This window comes from Festucalex cinctus, chromosome 20, assembly GCF_051991245.1.
Source record: "Festucalex cinctus isolate MCC-2025b chromosome 20, RoL_Fcin_1.0, whole genome shotgun sequence".
NCBI classification, from domain to species: Eukaryota; Metazoa; Chordata; class Actinopteri; order Syngnathiformes; family Syngnathidae; genus Festucalex; species Festucalex cinctus.
In genome coordinates this window covers 20,729,999-20,747,604 of record NC_135430.1, presented here as the reverse complement: position 1 = coordinate 20,747,604, position 17,606 = coordinate 20,729,999, and the positions used below count along the sequence as shown (strand labels likewise).

The 17,606-nt window shown below is 38.5% G+C and overlaps 1 protein-coding gene across 6 annotated transcripts in view; it reads right to left on the bottom strand.

The window, feature by feature from the left end:
- mllt10 (MLLT10 histone lysine methyltransferase DOT1L cofactor) overlaps nucleotides 1-15,225 on the bottom strand; it is a 38,024-nt gene extending 22,799 nt beyond the window's left edge. The window contains exons 1-7 of one of the 6 annotated variants that reach the window (XM_077508780.1): nucleotides 12,944-15,225; nucleotides 11,070-11,149; nucleotides 9,587-9,641; nucleotides 6,959-7,068; nucleotides 6,278-6,381; nucleotides 6,013-6,106; nucleotides 715-804 (exon numbers count right to left, since the gene is read on the bottom strand). In XM_077508780.1, coding sequence (XP_077364906.1) covers nucleotides 715-804; nucleotides 6,013-6,106; nucleotides 6,278-6,381; nucleotides 6,959-7,068; nucleotides 9,587-9,641; nucleotides 11,070-11,149; nucleotides 12,944-13,106 — 696 coding nt within the window. In that variant the 5' untranslated portion in view covers nucleotides 13,107-15,225. The other 5 variants (XM_077508776.1, XM_077508778.1, XM_077508777.1 and 2 more) reach the window with 5 other exon arrangements.
- Between the last annotated feature and the right edge of the window lie 2,381 nt (nucleotides 15,226-17,606).

Sequence of the window (17,606 nt, the reverse complement as noted above, 5' to 3'; positions counted from 1 at the left end):
TATTTTAAAATGTAACGATGCAAATTTGGTTCTGTTAAATCAAAACCGATTTCCCAATTCTTTCAAATAAGAAAGTATTGATCTGTACAGTTAAAACTGTAATTCATAATCAAATAAATCAAAAACACAATGATGAATGGAATGATAGGACTCAAGTATGAAAACATTTTTGTACAGAATGTGAGATTCTCTGAAGTCCCGTTTCAATGTCACGTTAAGCACAATAAGACTGATGGTCTGAGTGGTTGCTCAACTTCCCATGGTTGGTGACATGTTTTTCTTTGTTATACTGCCAGCTGTAGAAATTGAATACGCTGTCAAGTTGTGCAATCAATTTTGCCTTAGTTGTTTGATGATGCAATGAATCAACAATCATTTCAACACCAACAAATTTCTTAAGTCATCAATTATGTCCATCGTTCTTTAAAAATAAATAAATAAATAAATAAATAAAACACACCTGACTTTGTCTTGTTAGTTCAGCTCTTTAAAACTCATCATCTCATACAAAGCAAACCTACCAATAGAAGTGAATCGAGAGCTGCTACTTCAGCAGCAGCAGCAGCAGCAGCGTTTCTTAATTGCAGTACTGGTAGAACATGTCTGACTGTCCCTCCACAATGTGGGCATATAAAAGTGACAGTACATATCTTTGGTGGGGTCGCAGTCATGGGTGGGAGGCGAAGAGAGGGTAAGATCTGAAGGCTGTCTTACCTTCTTTTCCTGGTCTGGGGGTCTATCCATACACTGAGAGGAAGAGTCACTTAAGCTTTGAGATCTACTACCGCGGCCCCTGCGCCTTCGCTAAAAAAAGTAAAGAGGAACTCCAAGTTACTGGATGAAGTTCAAAGAAAAAAAAAAAGAGGCTTGAACTAAAATCTAGAATTACTAAAGAAAAATGAGGGGGGGAAAGAAAATCACAGGAAGTCAGGTCAAAATTAAAAAATAAAGGACTAAATCAGGCTTCCCCAATCCTGGACCTTGAGGGCCGGAGTCCTAGTATGTTGGAGGACGGAGACATCTAAAACCTGCAGGAGTGCGGCTCTTGAGGACCAGGATTGGGGAAGCCTGGTCTAAATTTATAAAAAATCAGCCACACAAAACATCCATGAGTATAGCATTGTATGCTATAAAAGTGGTCAAATAGCTAAAAATATGTTCTAGTTTGTTTGTTTTTGGTACAGTGCTTAACATTTTAAGCTTGCCAAAACAAAGTTTTGGTAGACAAATGCCGGAACATCAACTTTTACAAACTCGCTAGGTATGATTCTGTGTGTATAGACAGCTGACTTGATTAAATCAATAACTACTGTACTTGTATTTGCACTTGGCAGACCATTCTGCATACGGTCATGCTAATTTTAAAAAAAAGAAAAAAACAAACAAAAAAAGAGCAGATTTCCTTTGAATTGCCTGCTCAGCCTAACCTAATGCAAAACTAGCACTGGAAGGGGAAAAAAAAGGAAAAAAAAAAACAAATTCCTCAACACAATGCACTGCAATGCAATGCACTGTGCAGCACAGGACACGTGCTGTCTTTTTAAGGGTACAATTTTTATTAGGTACCCTGGGACACTTTTGGATGGCCTTAGCATCCATCTTAGTCCTAGCCTGCTTGATATTTTGCTCATAGCGTCTGTTGCCATGGTGATTAAGAAGCAGTGAGATTACCTCCAGGCATAGATTAAGGACTGCATTCAGTATGAGTATTTGGAAAATCTATATTTTTTTAAATTGATAGTGTGCACATTTAGAAAAACTTTTTTTTTTTTAATTAATTAATTAATTAATTTATTTTTAAATGCCCTGGTTATAATCTGCTATATCCTAATATATCAATTTCTTGAAATATGTGTACAAGATTAACGAGTAACACCATTTGGTTCCCTTTCTCATGCGAAAAGATTTTAAAGAAAAACAATTATTCTTTTATAAAATTACTGTTAATGTTGGTAGCATGTCAAAAAGATAAAGCAAAGAAAGATCTGATTTTACTGACATTCACAAAATATCTCTTCGAATGGCCCACATATTTTACAGAAAAACTGGCATCCTGCATACAAAAAATGTTAGAACATAACTAGAATTAGCGATGGTCTTTTGTTTTTTTTTGATATGCTGTGCACATTTTTCAATCGGCATTTTCTAAAGCCCATCCCACTTTATTCATCACTGATTCACTCTGGTACAGTCAGCCAAACAAATCCAGCATTTCCAGCAACAGTCAAAACCATTTGCACAAATCAATATGACAGCATGAGTTTTCCATCTGTGTTTGTTAACACTGCAAAATATCATCGATGTGGTCTCACTGCTCACATTAAAAAGCTTGTCGGATCATTTCATACTAGCAAAGCTATTAAAAGAGCAATATTTACATGTACAATACGTTGTGTTTTATATAATATAGGTATATAAAATATGCAAAGTAACGAGTGTATGCAGTGAAACTGTGACGTCCGGACCGAGATGGTTTGTGACAAATACGTAAACTGTTACACCCCTACAATTAATCCTTTTCTGGTTTGCCGAAAATATTCATATTCGTATTCAGAGCCTCAAGGAAACATACAAGCATGAGCTGTAAAAAAATATATATATATATATATATATATATATATATTTGTTTTTTCTTTTAAAAAAAAAGAGCACAGACAATAATATGTACATTGTTGTGTTCAAATGTGCATTTCAATGGATTTCCCCAGCGATGAGGAATTCACATGCCTACTTGTCTGTCTCAGAATTTGCTTTCTACCTGGACACTGCAAGTTCATGAACAAATCATAAATCATAAAACAATTCTTACTCACTACTGTGTATTTTGTTTAAAAAAAAAAAAAAACAAGAAAAAACAGCTGTGCTCTTGTTATTGACAAATAGGCATAAAAATGATCACATTTCTGCTTTATTTAATGAACAGTGCTTTAGTGTAGCAAATTATCTGCAGACCAATAACCATCAACAAGAGCAGAAGTGCATTCCACATGATGCAGTAAAAGTTAAAATGTTGGCAGCAATTTTTTTTAATAATGCAAACCCTAACAGTTCTTTACATTGGATTCTCACACTGCACTTTTCATTTTACATCCTTCCATCTGTAATAAGACGTTGGTGGCGGGGGGAGTTAAATGTGGGGGCCACATGACATTATCTTTTATAGCATTTGGGATACTAGTAGTTTTATGATATAAATATTATATTTGAACATTTTCAAGTAATAGGAGGAATCCTGTCATTCAAAATGTGCATCAGCTGTGGCATTACTTATTACTACAGAAAAAAACTATAAAAATACAAAAAATAATTGCCATGAGGGAAACTATTCATCCCTGAACACCATGCAGCTCTTGTAGACCTCATTCTCATTATGATTGTTACCATATAGACAGTATTGATAAGCTCTTGATCTTAAATCTAGAACAGGAATATCATGCTACTCTCTACAAGAGAACTGTCAAAAGACAGCTTCAGGACACACTTCATCATGTAGTTTACTGCCACTTAGGATGTCCCAATCAATGCAGAAAAAGGTAGAGTAAAATAACTTGGTTATAATAATAGTAAGAATAACTTGGTTAAACAGACATTGTTGCAGTGGACCGCTGCCAGTTTCTGCATTTTAATGTGTTTTACACTTACAGAGACGTGTGTATATGGGCACACTATTCTCTCACTACTGTACTGTAGTGTATTACGTAATGACACAGATTTATTTGTCTAAATAATAACTGGGCTGCAACATTGCTAATTTACATTAACAAGCACTCTCTTAGCTGTACACATGAATGGTTATTAACACACGAGAAACTTATACAACACACCAAACATGAGCTCATTACTCAAACTATGATGCACGTAACGAAATGACATCACTGAACATTAATTGCAGCCGACTCCGTCCGTAGATGTCACATAATGGCGGCGCCCACTGAGAGCGTAATGTCCCAACTGACGGCAGACATGACGTGAAAAGAGAGACAAAACGAGCAAATAAGCACACTATACTTTAGCGCACTTCTCTACTAATGCCTAACATAAGAAAGAGAACACGTTCGTGTAGTTAAACGGTGTTTGAGACACTTAATTAGTTACGGAGCGGACTTTAACGAGGTGCACAACGAGCTGTCAATCAAATCGACGTCGAAGCTTAAGGCACACAATGGCAAAACAGTGCGACAAATAAACACAATATAAAGTAACTAAACGCTATGTAGTGTCACTGTGGCATCTAACTGCTTAATAACCGCTATGCAACAAGTAGTGGACCTGACCCAGAATGCAATGCGTGCGTCACGAGCGGCAAATATAATGACGTCACTCTACTCTTAACATGGAACTAGACAAAATAATAATGACAACTGTTAATATTTGGAACCTTTCTAACAAACATTGTTTACTTAATTAAGTGAAAATGTGTGTGATTCCCTCCCCGAGTAGTTCAAGTAGCGAATTAGCTACTGGGTGTTAGCCTACATGCAAAGCTGAACACACCACTGTTAGCTAGCGGGGATTCAATGCAAGGCAATGCAGCTTCATTCATATAGTGTATTTAATACACAATATAATTCAATGTGTTTAGCTTATCACGGTGAAAAGTTCGGCGGAGTTTCTTCTCTTTTAACTTACATTCGAAGCATGTGTCTCTCGCGTTGTGTCCGTGGGTGCGTGCGGGACCGGCTACTGTGATACATGTCATACACTACTGATTGGTTCTGGCTCCTGCACGGCTAACCAATCAGATGCTGCTATGGGCGTTACGTTGCTCGAGTTGGACTCCCTAACAGACAGAGACGCTCTGGGCTGCATTCGAAGCAAAAAGACGGAGTTTTAAATGGATCGCTTATATCGGCCGTCAGATTAATAAAAAAAAGGCCGATGCCGATATGTCAAATATCGGCCCCGATTATCGGTCTCTCTCTAGAGCAGACCTTGCTGTACGCTGTGACAGTGAACTTCTTGTAATGAATACTCACGAGCCATCTCTTTCTGATTTCAATATTGCTGGGAAATTTATGGTACTGTACCTTAATGGTACCATTGAATTTTGATGGCTATGTGCATGTTGGAACACAATAATGTTCATGGTAATGTGTTGTTTATGGGGGGGGGGGGGGGGGGGGGGGACAATGCTCTGCTGTTTATACTTAAAGGCCTGCCAAAAACAGGAAAACGGTAAAAAGAAAAAAGAAAAAAAAAATACCCACAATGGATGAGGCCACGGAACTAAGGGTCAAGAGAGAATTGTTTGGGACATGATTAAATTCAGTACACATAAAATACAGATGTATCCAAGGAATCAGTTGATGGAAAGAATTTCTGAATACTGACACGCTACATAAAATATAGCTATGGATGGAATAGATGTTGCATGTTTCTGACAAAAGACAGTATGAACTTTGGCTAAGGAGTTAAATGGTTGTGAAGGCAAGCAGAAAAGAAGAATGACAGTAAAGTGACAAATGACTGTGATCGGAATGAGTGAATGACTGAAAGAATGGATGAACAAAATAAATCCCTGAATGTGAAGGTTGAAAGCAAAATATATTCTAATCTCTTTTACAAAATAAACGTGTTGCGTGCTTTCCATCAAGTCCTGATAACCCCAACCTTATTATGTCATGAATCAGCTAACATTGTGCAACACAACCAAGAGACATTCATAAACAGTTTAACACAGACTTTAGCTCCTCTGGTCAAGATGCTCTAATTCAAGTGGATGTAACAAAACCTAAACTGAAGCCAAGTCTACAGTAAAGGAAGGTGTTCTTACAAGCTAGTTCAAGTGAAGCAAGCTGCGAAGAGGCAGGCTACTCTACCACTAAAACAATTTACAACATTTTAATCCAAATAATACATCTAATTAAATATGACATTTGAAATTAAGATGAACCTGGATTTTTAGAACCAACGCCTCTTGCAGAAAACCTCGACTCTTGCCTTGCTTTGTGGATTTTGTAATTACAAAATAAAGGTTTGTGGAATTTGTGCCAAACAGAAACGTCCACTTACCAATTTGCTGTGGTGGTATTTGCAATAACCACAGTATTTGACGTTGTCTGCATCAGAACCTTGTTCCTCACACAGCAACCCTGCAAATTGGGCACTGTGGCAGGACAGACAAATTAAAGGCATGTGAAATACAAGAAACGGTGACAGGATGATGCATATATTAATTCTGAGTTCCTAATTTCAAAAGTGCATAAGCAATCTCTCAACCTACAAAGTACTCTCCAACTTTGACCAGTGAGGTAAATATGACGTGAGGGAATCTCACCATGTGACGTGGAAGGCCTGCCTGCAGCCATGTTTGTTACATGTCATACATGCTCCAGTGGCTGCTTTACTCTCTCGGCCTTGGTCCTCGCAGATATAACATGTCTACATAAAAACACATCACAAAAGCACACAAAAAGGGATGATTGGTATTCAGTGAAAAAGGATGGGGTTTGTTTTCCTTTTTTTTTTTTTTGCAACAAAATAATAATCCCAAGGGACAAAGATACTGCCCAATGGAGCAGCAATAGTTAAAAAAAAAATTAAATGTATAAATAAAAATTCAGATAGATCAGACAATTTGGGTGCACACCTTTTGTCTTCTCATTGCACTGCTGAGATAGTGGATTAGGACTTGGTATGATACCAGTCCAATATAAACTAACTTTATTTATAGAGCACATTTACAACAAAGCCTTCGATTTCCAGCAGCAAGGTTAAAACACAACAAATAATAATAAATATGATACAGACATGTAAAACAAACTATAAAAATGAAAACAAGAGTTAGTAATAAAAAGTTGTTGGCTGCATTCTGAACCACCTGCAGACTTTTTGAATGGAATTATGGAAATTATTCAACTTTGAGGATATTCTAATTTTTTTTTTTTTTTTTTTTTTTTACCAGCACATGTACGTACTTCTTTAAACAGATTCCTAAACATTGTGATTTATTTGTTACCTTGTTATAGCGATCATGGGGCACAGACTGCAGCACGATGGGCTCCATAGTTGAGACATTTGCAAACTCCACCTCAGGTATGTAAAGGGCACACACCACATGGGCCCAGCCTGTAACAGTTTGAAAAAGACAAAACTGACAAACCAACATATACACTTAATTTTTGACTGCTGTGTCATGGCAGAGACCAATGTGATGTGCACAAGCATTAAAGACTGATAAAAAGTGACAGTTCTAAGTTGTAACCACCTTCAAGGGTCTATATTATATGCACAACATGAATGCATTCTATACAAAATATTTACTTCCATGGTTGGTTCAATGTCATCTGCAACTAAAACTGGGAAATCACAGTCTGCATAAACAAATCGCGGCAGGTGACTTATACTGTTGGTCAATCTAAAATATCTTGAAATTCCATTTGTAGAGCTTTTTTTTGTTTTGTTTTGTTAGTCATATAACATACAATACAGTTGGAGCCATTAGCATCTAAAATTAAATATATATATTAAAAAAAAAAATCCTCAGTATCATCAAGCGAAGTGAAACACAACGAGAGACCAACTTGAACAACAAAAAGACCCATCATCTTAAAATTTGTGTGAGTCGCAAAGCTGATTGCGGAATATCTAGAAAAAAAGGTTTCCTCAAGCTGAGTTAGTATTAGGAATATGTCATAATAACACGAATCCACTAGTTGATCAAAAAAAATAAATAAGAATAAAATACTGTTGATTGTGTGGAAGTGATTACAGAATAATGGTTTCTTGGATTAATTTTGAGGCACAATGGCATGCACTATTTGTCTGCAACAGCAAACGCGCCATCAACGTTTAACTACCTGTCTAAAATGGGGATGCACTTATACTGTCTGTTTGTGCGCATAGTCGCATACTTGCATAAATGCTCTGATACGATCACACCAATACCACTTTATGCCTTCCAGGTCAGCCGTGTGGAGATATTTTGGAGTAAACATGGATGACAACGCTTTCATCAGCCCTGTTGCCCACCCTGCTGTCCATCTCAAGTCCTCCTGACAACATCATTGCTTCATTATGATTCTACCCTTCAAACAGGATCTTAGAACATTCAGATTCTGCCCCTCCGCCGCCGCCAAAAAAAAAAAAAAAGAAGTTAATCGTTTGCATAATTGAACTGCAATTTTTAATTGAATCAAATGCCCATTCCCTAATTAATATGCAAGTAAGAATGAAACAATCATAACGTCCACTGAATTGAACACTGAACATTTTAAATTGTACAGTTGCAATTAAGTTAAGAGGGTCTTTATTGTGCCACCAAACAGGCACAACAGCTGCTTGTCAGCAAAGACAAACTGACAGCAGAATTGATGGCAAATTGAGGAGTGGCAGAAGAAGGTGAGCAGGAGGTCAGATGGAAGTGGGAGACTTCTGCCACGTTGGAAGTGTCTGTCTTTTCCCCCCACAGAGGAAACAAAAACAGGCTTAAACTTACAGTTGAACCCCTGACCTGCCTTTGACCCAGCGGACAGGACAGGGGAGCTGGGCAGAGGGCGGAACAGGGAGAAGGCAGCGGGTGTGAAATGGGGCATGTTGTTGTTTTGAAGTCGCTCCAAGAATCTGGAAGAGGCCTATAAAAAAGGACTATAAAAGTGGCACGGCCTTGCTCCTCAAGCTAACAATTCACATTGTCACCATAAAAGCCCTTTTGTGAAGCTGCGCAACGAAGAAGTCCAATGTGTACGGACGGTGAACTTTTGGCCATTTATTTGTGTTGTGGTTCAAATTCAAGAGAAACTGAGGCGCAATCACAAAAACACGCTTGGCGTTTGAAGGTTACATTAGAACCACGACTGCCAGGACCAGATAAATAAAAGAATGCTGCCTTCAGTACAACACGGCCTTAAGTGCTATAAAACCAAATGTACAGTTGAATGAAGCATCGATGATGCTTCACAGTAACCTGTGAATGTAACTGATGACGCCTACAACCTCCAAATGCATTTTCCACGTCTTCGCTGCAATAAATAGCAAATTGGCGCAATATGAATACGGGTCAATGTTATTTTCTTTTTTGATTGGTTGTAAAAATTGTTGTACGCAGTTCAACAAGTTGAGGAAGAGGAGCTGACAGGACAAGATAATGAAAATGGAGGGGGAGAGGAAAAGGACAAGCAAGACCGGGGTCGTGGGAAGGGTAAAATAAAGGAGAAAGTAGTAAAACGGTGTGTGTTAGTGTTGTCATGATGCCTCCCTGCAGGCCTGGACACAATCCCACAGCTGTGCTTCTCTCTAACTGATTCAATACACACACACACACACACACAGAATATTTACATTCTCAACCAAGCTGACCTCTCAATGAACCCCGGCAAGGAGACTCCTCACAGGCGACGCACTATACCCAACGTGGCCCACCCCCTCATAAACATACAAACACACACACACATACACATAAAAGACAGACTGGAGAGGAAGGTGCAGGAAAAGCAGCACACGCGCACACACTCGCACTCGCTAACCAAACAGAAGCTCTTGCAGCACGTTCAAATCCCTTTAACTTGGCGCCGACACGCAATTATCAACACAAGAGGCCTAGCGCAGATGAGAGCGCGGTTATGTGCGTGCGTGTGATGCTGCGTACCGCCATTGTCCGTCCTCTTTAGGGCGCCATCTTTGTGGGGACACAGCTCACATCTCTGTGGATAAAACGAAAAGGCACAATGGCCACTGGAATCATCATATCGTGACAATTTTGTGTTACTTAAGCATGTTCACATACAACACAAAAGCATGTGTAATGTATTTTTCCGTTCCATGTCAATAAAAGTTATAAAGTACGTGAGCGGTACTATCCCAGCTGACCTTGGGTGCGAGGCAGGGCATGCCCTGGACTGGTCGGTAGCCAATCGCAGGGCACATAGAAACATTGTTTTTAAAGTGGAAGGAACCCAGAGTGCCAAGAGAAAGCCCACACTAGTGCGGGAGATATCGTCACAGGAAAACCAGGGATTCAAACCACCAACCCCAGAACTGTGAGGCAGATGTTCTAACCACTTGAACAATGTACCACAAGAAGAACTTGTCCGTGTAAAATTTCTTTCATCATCTTTTGTTATTAATAATATATGGACACCTTTCTAAGCAGCGACAATAAAGATTTGCTTGGCTCTATCTGCTCTTATTTCCAGTTCTGTGGTCATCATATTTTTCTCATTTGCCTTCTGCGTCACATAAAAGCACAAAACAGGACAAATATTACTCATTATTATTAGTTCTTCACGGAACCCAAGTCTCACAAGATATTCTAAACTCTTGTGCGACGCTGTGCATGCCGCAGTTCAAACTCTGGATTTGTGGTATTCCACTATTGTATTTGTGTGCAATATTAAATCTGGACCCATTCAAACCGTAAACAACTGTATCAACAGCTATACTAAGTCTATCTATGCTTGACACAGTCTTGAGATTGTGAAGAAGACTTTATTGTTTGCCAAGGTCAAATTAAGTTGAAACTTCTACTTCCACAGATGGGACGCAGAAACAAGAGAGCCTGGTTATATGCCCATAATCCCCTATCAATGCTTGTCACACATATTTAATTAGACGCGTGACACTTGACAGTAATTGGTGCTGAGCGGATCTGCCAGACGTGGTGCTTAAAATATGTTAATGACAATGACGAAAAAAAAAAAAATGACAAAAGTCTTCTTCAACTAAACGTGGTTATGTGGGGATTCTGGGAAGACTGATTTCTTTCAGGCAACAAGACATTTCACCTGAAATAGGTTTCGTACTACATTTATAAAAGTAGAGCAGCAGTCAGTTAAAACCCTCAGCAAAGCCCATCAATCAACAGCGCATTTCATCAAAGATCCCACAATCTGCACAATGGCTTTAGCTGTATCATAAGAATCAATGCATTATGGACTGCAAAATTCAGGACAAGTTCCAAATGTGAAATTTTGGCGTAGGCTATCTGGCAATGTTCATTGTAATACTCGTCTGAACCCAATTGCTATAGATTGCAGAAATAGGTAAATATATATAATTAACTAAAACACATTTGTCTTGTTATTCCAGTAATTTGATCATAAATGAGGTGCCAGATGGAATGAAAGACTCACCACGCGGGCCGCTCTCTCCTGAGATTCACACTTTCTGCAGAACCATGGACCAGTGGGCACCTGCACAATGCCATAGCAGGCTACAGAGAGACAAAAACAAAGCACAATCAGCAATTGGAGTCACGCAAAAAGACTATTGCATTTTACCAAGCATTCCCACAAAACCTTTCCCACACTTGGGCTTAACAATTTAACTGTTGCAGATCAAAAACATGATTTCAGTCAACGTGTTTATGTGATTGCCAAAGGTGTGTGTTTTTTGTTTTGTTTTTTTTTTCAAAGTAGTTAAGTCATAGTAGTCTACTGTTACGGCGGCTGGCGTTAACGGCTACATTTGCCATCAGACGGTGGCCGAACATGTCACAAGATGGCCACCAGCAAGATGGTTATGTCCATGTCATTGTGCCGCTGTTTCATCTGTCCATAAAAATCTGTCTTTAATTGAAAGCAGTCCATGGTGGAAAAAAAGGAGAGGAAACCGAACAGCTGACCTAGAGAGTTGTGCTAAGTAACCAAGCTAACTGCAGGGTCCCATACTGCAAGTTAGCCCATGCTAAACGATGAACAATCACGATTAGCATTAGCCCCGAATAAACTCAAATCACTCACTTATTTTAAACACAATTTCGATAAACATGTTCCAATCCTCTAATTAGCATATTTAAGCATTTCGGTATCAATAGTGCTCCACTCATTATTTTAGGACAGTTAGTTTAGTGATAGATACATCAAGTTAGTGAAGCTGGAGCTGCCATTTATAGATGTTGGCTGTAAAGCTCACATCTACAATTTTTTAGATTATCTCTGATCTGAACAGATCCTATAATCCAAAAAAATCACACGCTATAATCCAGATTTCTGCGGACAACGTAACCCCGAAGGTTAAAATAAAGAACCTTGGTAAACAGACATGCTGAGGGAAAACTCCAAAAGAATTATATTTTTTAACTGTAGGAGCTAACTTCTTATTGAATCAGTTGGGAATGTGCAAAATCCTTCTTCAAATATTGAAATTGCCAGATTTAAATCAGAGCTGTTCTAATTAAATGTGTTAATTAAACACGTAAAATTAAAGCTCTGAACTCCACTTCTAAGAGATAGCTTCACATTATAATAAAATCCCATTTCAGGGTAGTGCGGAATATAAATAAATTAGTCCATCATTGAAATGAACAACAGAAATCTCTGTACCTACCACGCCAAATTCTCAATTTACAGACATTAACCACTCCGACAATGTTGTCGATATTTAGGTATTTCAAAACTGCAGACATCATCCCTGACCTGCCGGCAGATTCACATTTAAGCTTCTTTGGTAGAATCTTAAGTTGTTGTCGTAGTGATTAAAGGTGTGCAAGTCAAAGTGTTTTGTGAGTGATCATGAGTGAAGGATATACTTTGAATTTCATATTAAATTCATGGTTTATCTGACTTAATTTTAGTGTCAGACTAAAACGTTTATGTTTAACAACTTTGATATTGTTTACTGTAATACATATTAATTTATTGCTTGTGTTTGTTCAAATAAGGACATTTGAAAAGTGGGCCTCCCCACATGGTGAGTAGCAGCGTTTGTAAACACAGCCAAAATGCATTCATGCTTTCATCTCACCCAAGTTTGGCGCGATGACATTTTGACAGTTTTACGCTTCTCTCTTCTTTGTGTCAAAACCCTCGAACGGAGATTTGACACCGAAGAACGTTACGACTGTCGTTTTAAAAACGCTGGCTTACTTGACAAATACGACCCAGCTAACGCAGTTGCGTTGTCGTGCCCTCAAGCTTGGCCTTGGGAGCTGCACGCTCCATAACCTTGCAGCAGGCTAACTAGCTTGGACGCTAACAGCTAGCTTAGCAGAAAGCGACGAGCTTACCTTGGTGCACGGCGACGTTGCAGCCGTGTCCGTCGCAGTATACTAGCGGGTTCTCCGCCCAGCCTCTCTCGTCTGAACAAACACAACACCCTCCAATCATCTCCTTCATGTTACTCGTCGACAACTCTGTGTCCACCAGCAGACAACGCTCTCCGGAGACCATCTACGAAGAAATTGAACATGCGGAGCAATACGACAGGAAGGCGAATCAAATCCTTCGCTTAACGCGTCCCCCGGTCCTCCGCTCTGCTGCATTGGGTCCCACTCCGCCGAAATTCCATGTTTTAAAACGTGTTGGCGTGCTTTCTTGACGCGATATTTTAAACCAAAACAAGCACTTCACGACGCTATGTTGAGGTTAAAGGGAGGGAGGGGGTCCTCCAAGGGGAACCGGAAGTACGTCATGACGTATGACGCGTTGGCCATACGTGCAAGTATGCCCGGAAGTAAAACATTGGCGCATGAGTGCAATGGTATTCCCTATACACGAATAAAAACATTTTATTCTATTAACTTATTTGCAATCATTATTAGTGGCATAAGTATAGGCGTTTTACACTGTGATCCTACTTTGAATTATTAAAACCGTGATATATAAAGCAATGAAGGGAAGTTAATCATTTTAAACCTTAATAGTTGGGGTGATTTTAAACTTTGAGGTCTAACTATAGATATATTAGATTACATAGTGCACAGTGGATTGATTTAATAATAGAAACTGAATGTAAAGAAAGCCTTTAATTTAAATGGTACCAAGACAACAAAATTAGACACAGAATGAACTGAACTTATAGTAAACACTAAATAGCTTAAATGTAAGCTATATAGCTATTTATAATTATTGTAATTACATTTACTGAGAAACTTTAATTACTTTTTAATTTTACAGCGGACCAAGAATCAATTGCAAATCATTACAACCTAATAACAAGACTCCGGTGTATTAATTACATTAATATCATCTTATTCATCCAATTTTTTTTACCTTTGTCCTCATGCAGAGAAAACTATACATTTATCAGTTGCTCAAATAACTATTATTATTATACATAATTTATTCTTAAACTTAAAAAAATATATATATATTAAAATAGTTGTCATTGCCTACCATACACAATGGACGTTAATCAGAGATACACTTGTATATATTCTAATTAGATTTAATTTAAAACAATAGTTGTTTGACAACTTTAAATTTTGATAATCTTCCCTGTTATTAATATCGACATGAAAAATACAAATGTATCTTACAAATAATGCATTTGTTTATCATTCATTTCAAATGCATTTCTTTTCAGCTTTTAATGAGATCAAATATTGTGAACATATACTTCATGACATTTCATTGAGCAGGGTTGCTAAAGGAATGAGAAATGTATGCACACAATACAAGCCAGAGGAATTTGGACAGCCTTATAAGAATTATTACATCTGATCCTTACTAAACATTGAATGATTATAAACAAAAACAAAAATGTCTTTTGTTTTGACAGCATCCACATGCTGTTGCCAAGGATGCTCCAGAACACACACACACGCACGCACACGTATGCTATTCCAAGCACTCAGCTGCTGCTTACGTCACCGATTCCTCAGAGCGAGCTCCTGCTCTCCGTTTCCAGAGAAACGTAATGACTTGCCAATAATGCGCAAGAGCACACGAGCGTCCTCCGTGTAATATGGTGAGCGAGAGGTCCCTGGGAGTGCCGAGCCATTGTTTGCTTTAATTTCAAATTGCTCAAATGCTCTAGTCGACACTGGGCACTCCACTAAAAGGGGTGTGCGGGGGGATGGGGAGCAAGGGAAAGGTGGTGGGGGGGTGCAGAAAAAGGAAAAAAGTGAATTGTGTGTGGCAGGGGAAAACCTATTAGGCGTAGAGAACAAAGGGAGGCATTGGAAGGAGCAGTGGTTGTGAAGGGGCCCATATAACTACTGAAACACTGAAAATTACAAATATCTTCTTCTTTTTTTTTTTCTTGGTCAACTTGCATTGATTAAGTAGTAGTCCGCCTGAATAATCTGTAATGTTCCTCAGGTTGCAGAAGGCAGGGATGTTTTGTTCCAAAAGGTTGGCTACTCCATTGCTGACCTCTTACCAAATTGGACATATTCACGCAGATGACCAAGACGCCCTTACACGTCAAGAATTGTTGTTCGGGACTATCTCACTCTGGATATGAAATAGAAAGCTGCTCTCAAAGCTAGAATTTGGAACTGCAATTTGAACAACGGTTTTGAAAAATGCAATATAGGCCTTGCATGATGTACAAGGCTATACTTCACACCATTTTGACTTTTTGTACATGTATATTTTTCTTCCCTTTACCTTTAAATTACAAAAAAATTCTTTCTTTCGACTTAATTTTTTTATTTTTATTTTTTACAATTAATGAAGCCATGACAACCTATTTGTAGAATTGCACACCTTAATTTCGTCTGTGTGCGTGTACGCGCATTTGCGTGCGTGCGTGCGGTTTGCAGCGAGAACTCAGCCGAAGAAGATGGAATGTTTTCACAGTTTGACCTCATAAGCCTCAACAAATGAGTAGTGACAGCCGAGAGTAGTCGACGAGTATTTTGACGCATTATGTTCACAAACATATGTGCTTGTTTTAAAAATCAATGTTTTAAAAATGCATTTAATTCATGTTTACGTGCGTGCAATGTTAAATAACGACAAGCATCTTTGGTTGGCTAAAATGATCAGTAAAACTATTCAACCAATGTCAAATTAAGACCAATGAACCACTCTTGTTTCCTTTCATTAATTTACTCTTGGTTGAATATTTTATGGTTTATGTAGGCCTATTTGAGCTTTTTTTCCCTGTTCTAAGTTAATGTTTTTTTCACTGGAAAGCACAATAATAGCGCTCTTGAACAATGGATTGGATTATAGCTTCTTATACATAAGTCTTGTTGTCATATCATATCATTGCATTTTATAGGAGACTGAAATGTATTTGCATAATACAACAATTAAGGTGACATGTGGCATACAATAATTTCTAAACTGTGTAAGTTACTTCACGTGAAATTATAAATAAATAATTTTAAATAAAATATTAAATTAACTGGGTTATTAAAGTGTTCTGAATCTGACTTTTTCTTTCTGGGTCCCTATATTGGACCCATCTGTATACTTTTTTTTGGGGGGGGGGGGGTTCAACACGACGGGGTGAAAGGTGAAAGCGAGCCCTCCCCCCACCACTGTCCGCACACACTTCAGGCTCGGATTGCATGTAAAATCACATTCTCCCTGGGTGGTGGGGGGTGGAGTGGAATTCATTGTTTTGGCAGGGGGGCAGTGGCTTTGTGTCATAAAAAGTCTATGCTCTTACAAGTGCCCTCACCTCCTTGACCAGTCCCAATTTTAGTCAACCCAAAAAGCTGACTGCACTGCAGGATGGCTATCAAATAGGTTTGGATTTATTGGTGTTATGTGCACGATGTGTAACAATAAAAAAAAAAAAAAAAAGACTAACTTAAATTGTTAATCATACTTACATTTAACAATTTAAAAATAGAAAGGATAAGCAAGATTATAAAGACGACTGCTGAAGATAAATAAATTGCGGTATAAATACCTCAATTGGTCCCAAAGTCGTTGGAGGACTTGTTGTCTCTGCCTCCGTGCCAGCGGGGTCTTCGCTTTACTCTGCTCCGGGGATGAGCTCTCATTCACGGCCAGTCGTTCTCCCAATATCCGTGACAGGCACGGGAGGGAGAAGGAGGCAACGCCATGTGACATTTGGTGCACATAAATCTGGATGACAAAGGGTCCCGCTTTTAAAAGTAATTAAGTCCAAATTTCGAATATTTGTGTCGGTTTTTTTTGTTTTGTTTTTTTAACCCTAAAGTGCGATTGGATTGTCGGCTATAGGAACAGGAGAAGCATATAGGACACGCGTAAAGCATATTTAAAAAAATATATCACTCGTGTGAATTACGTGCCACGTCTCAACAAAATAACACAATTTGTCAGTTTGTGCAGAGACGACAAAAGGCAAAAAATAATAATAATTGTGTTACGATATGGACAAACAAGAAACACATATAGCAAATAATATTGCTGGATCTGCCGTAGATATTCCATTATAAATTCTTAAAATTTCTTACTTTAATTTAATCCTAAAAATATATTAAAAAAAAAAAAAAAGGTATATCCCGCAAGCACCAGACGCATATGTGGTTGCCTCATCTCTCAAGCCGGGCTCAGCACAACATGCTCGCTTGTATGAGCTAAACATATCCCTGTGGTATACCCGGAAAAACTAAATAAGTCCCTGTGGTATACCCGGAAACTAAACAAGCAACCCCCAATCCTCTCTGCATCCGTACAACTCCGTATGCTCGGTAATGTTGCATGTCACAATCCGTGTGTGCCAAAGAGAGACCCGCACTTACGCACAAGTTATGATGCAAAAGGAAGACTGATAAAACTTTGTGAGACACGTGTCTATCGTTGTGCTAAGTTTGTGGAAAAATACCGCACGTAAATATTACAAATATATTCCGAATGTCTATAATTCTTACGCAACAGATAAGCCAATATTTGATGTATAGCAGAGAAACAGTAACTATATGTGCATGCAACAGAACTGAGTATAAGTCCTCCAACAATAACGACCATTTGGGTCGTTTTACCATTCAGCAAAATATGAAG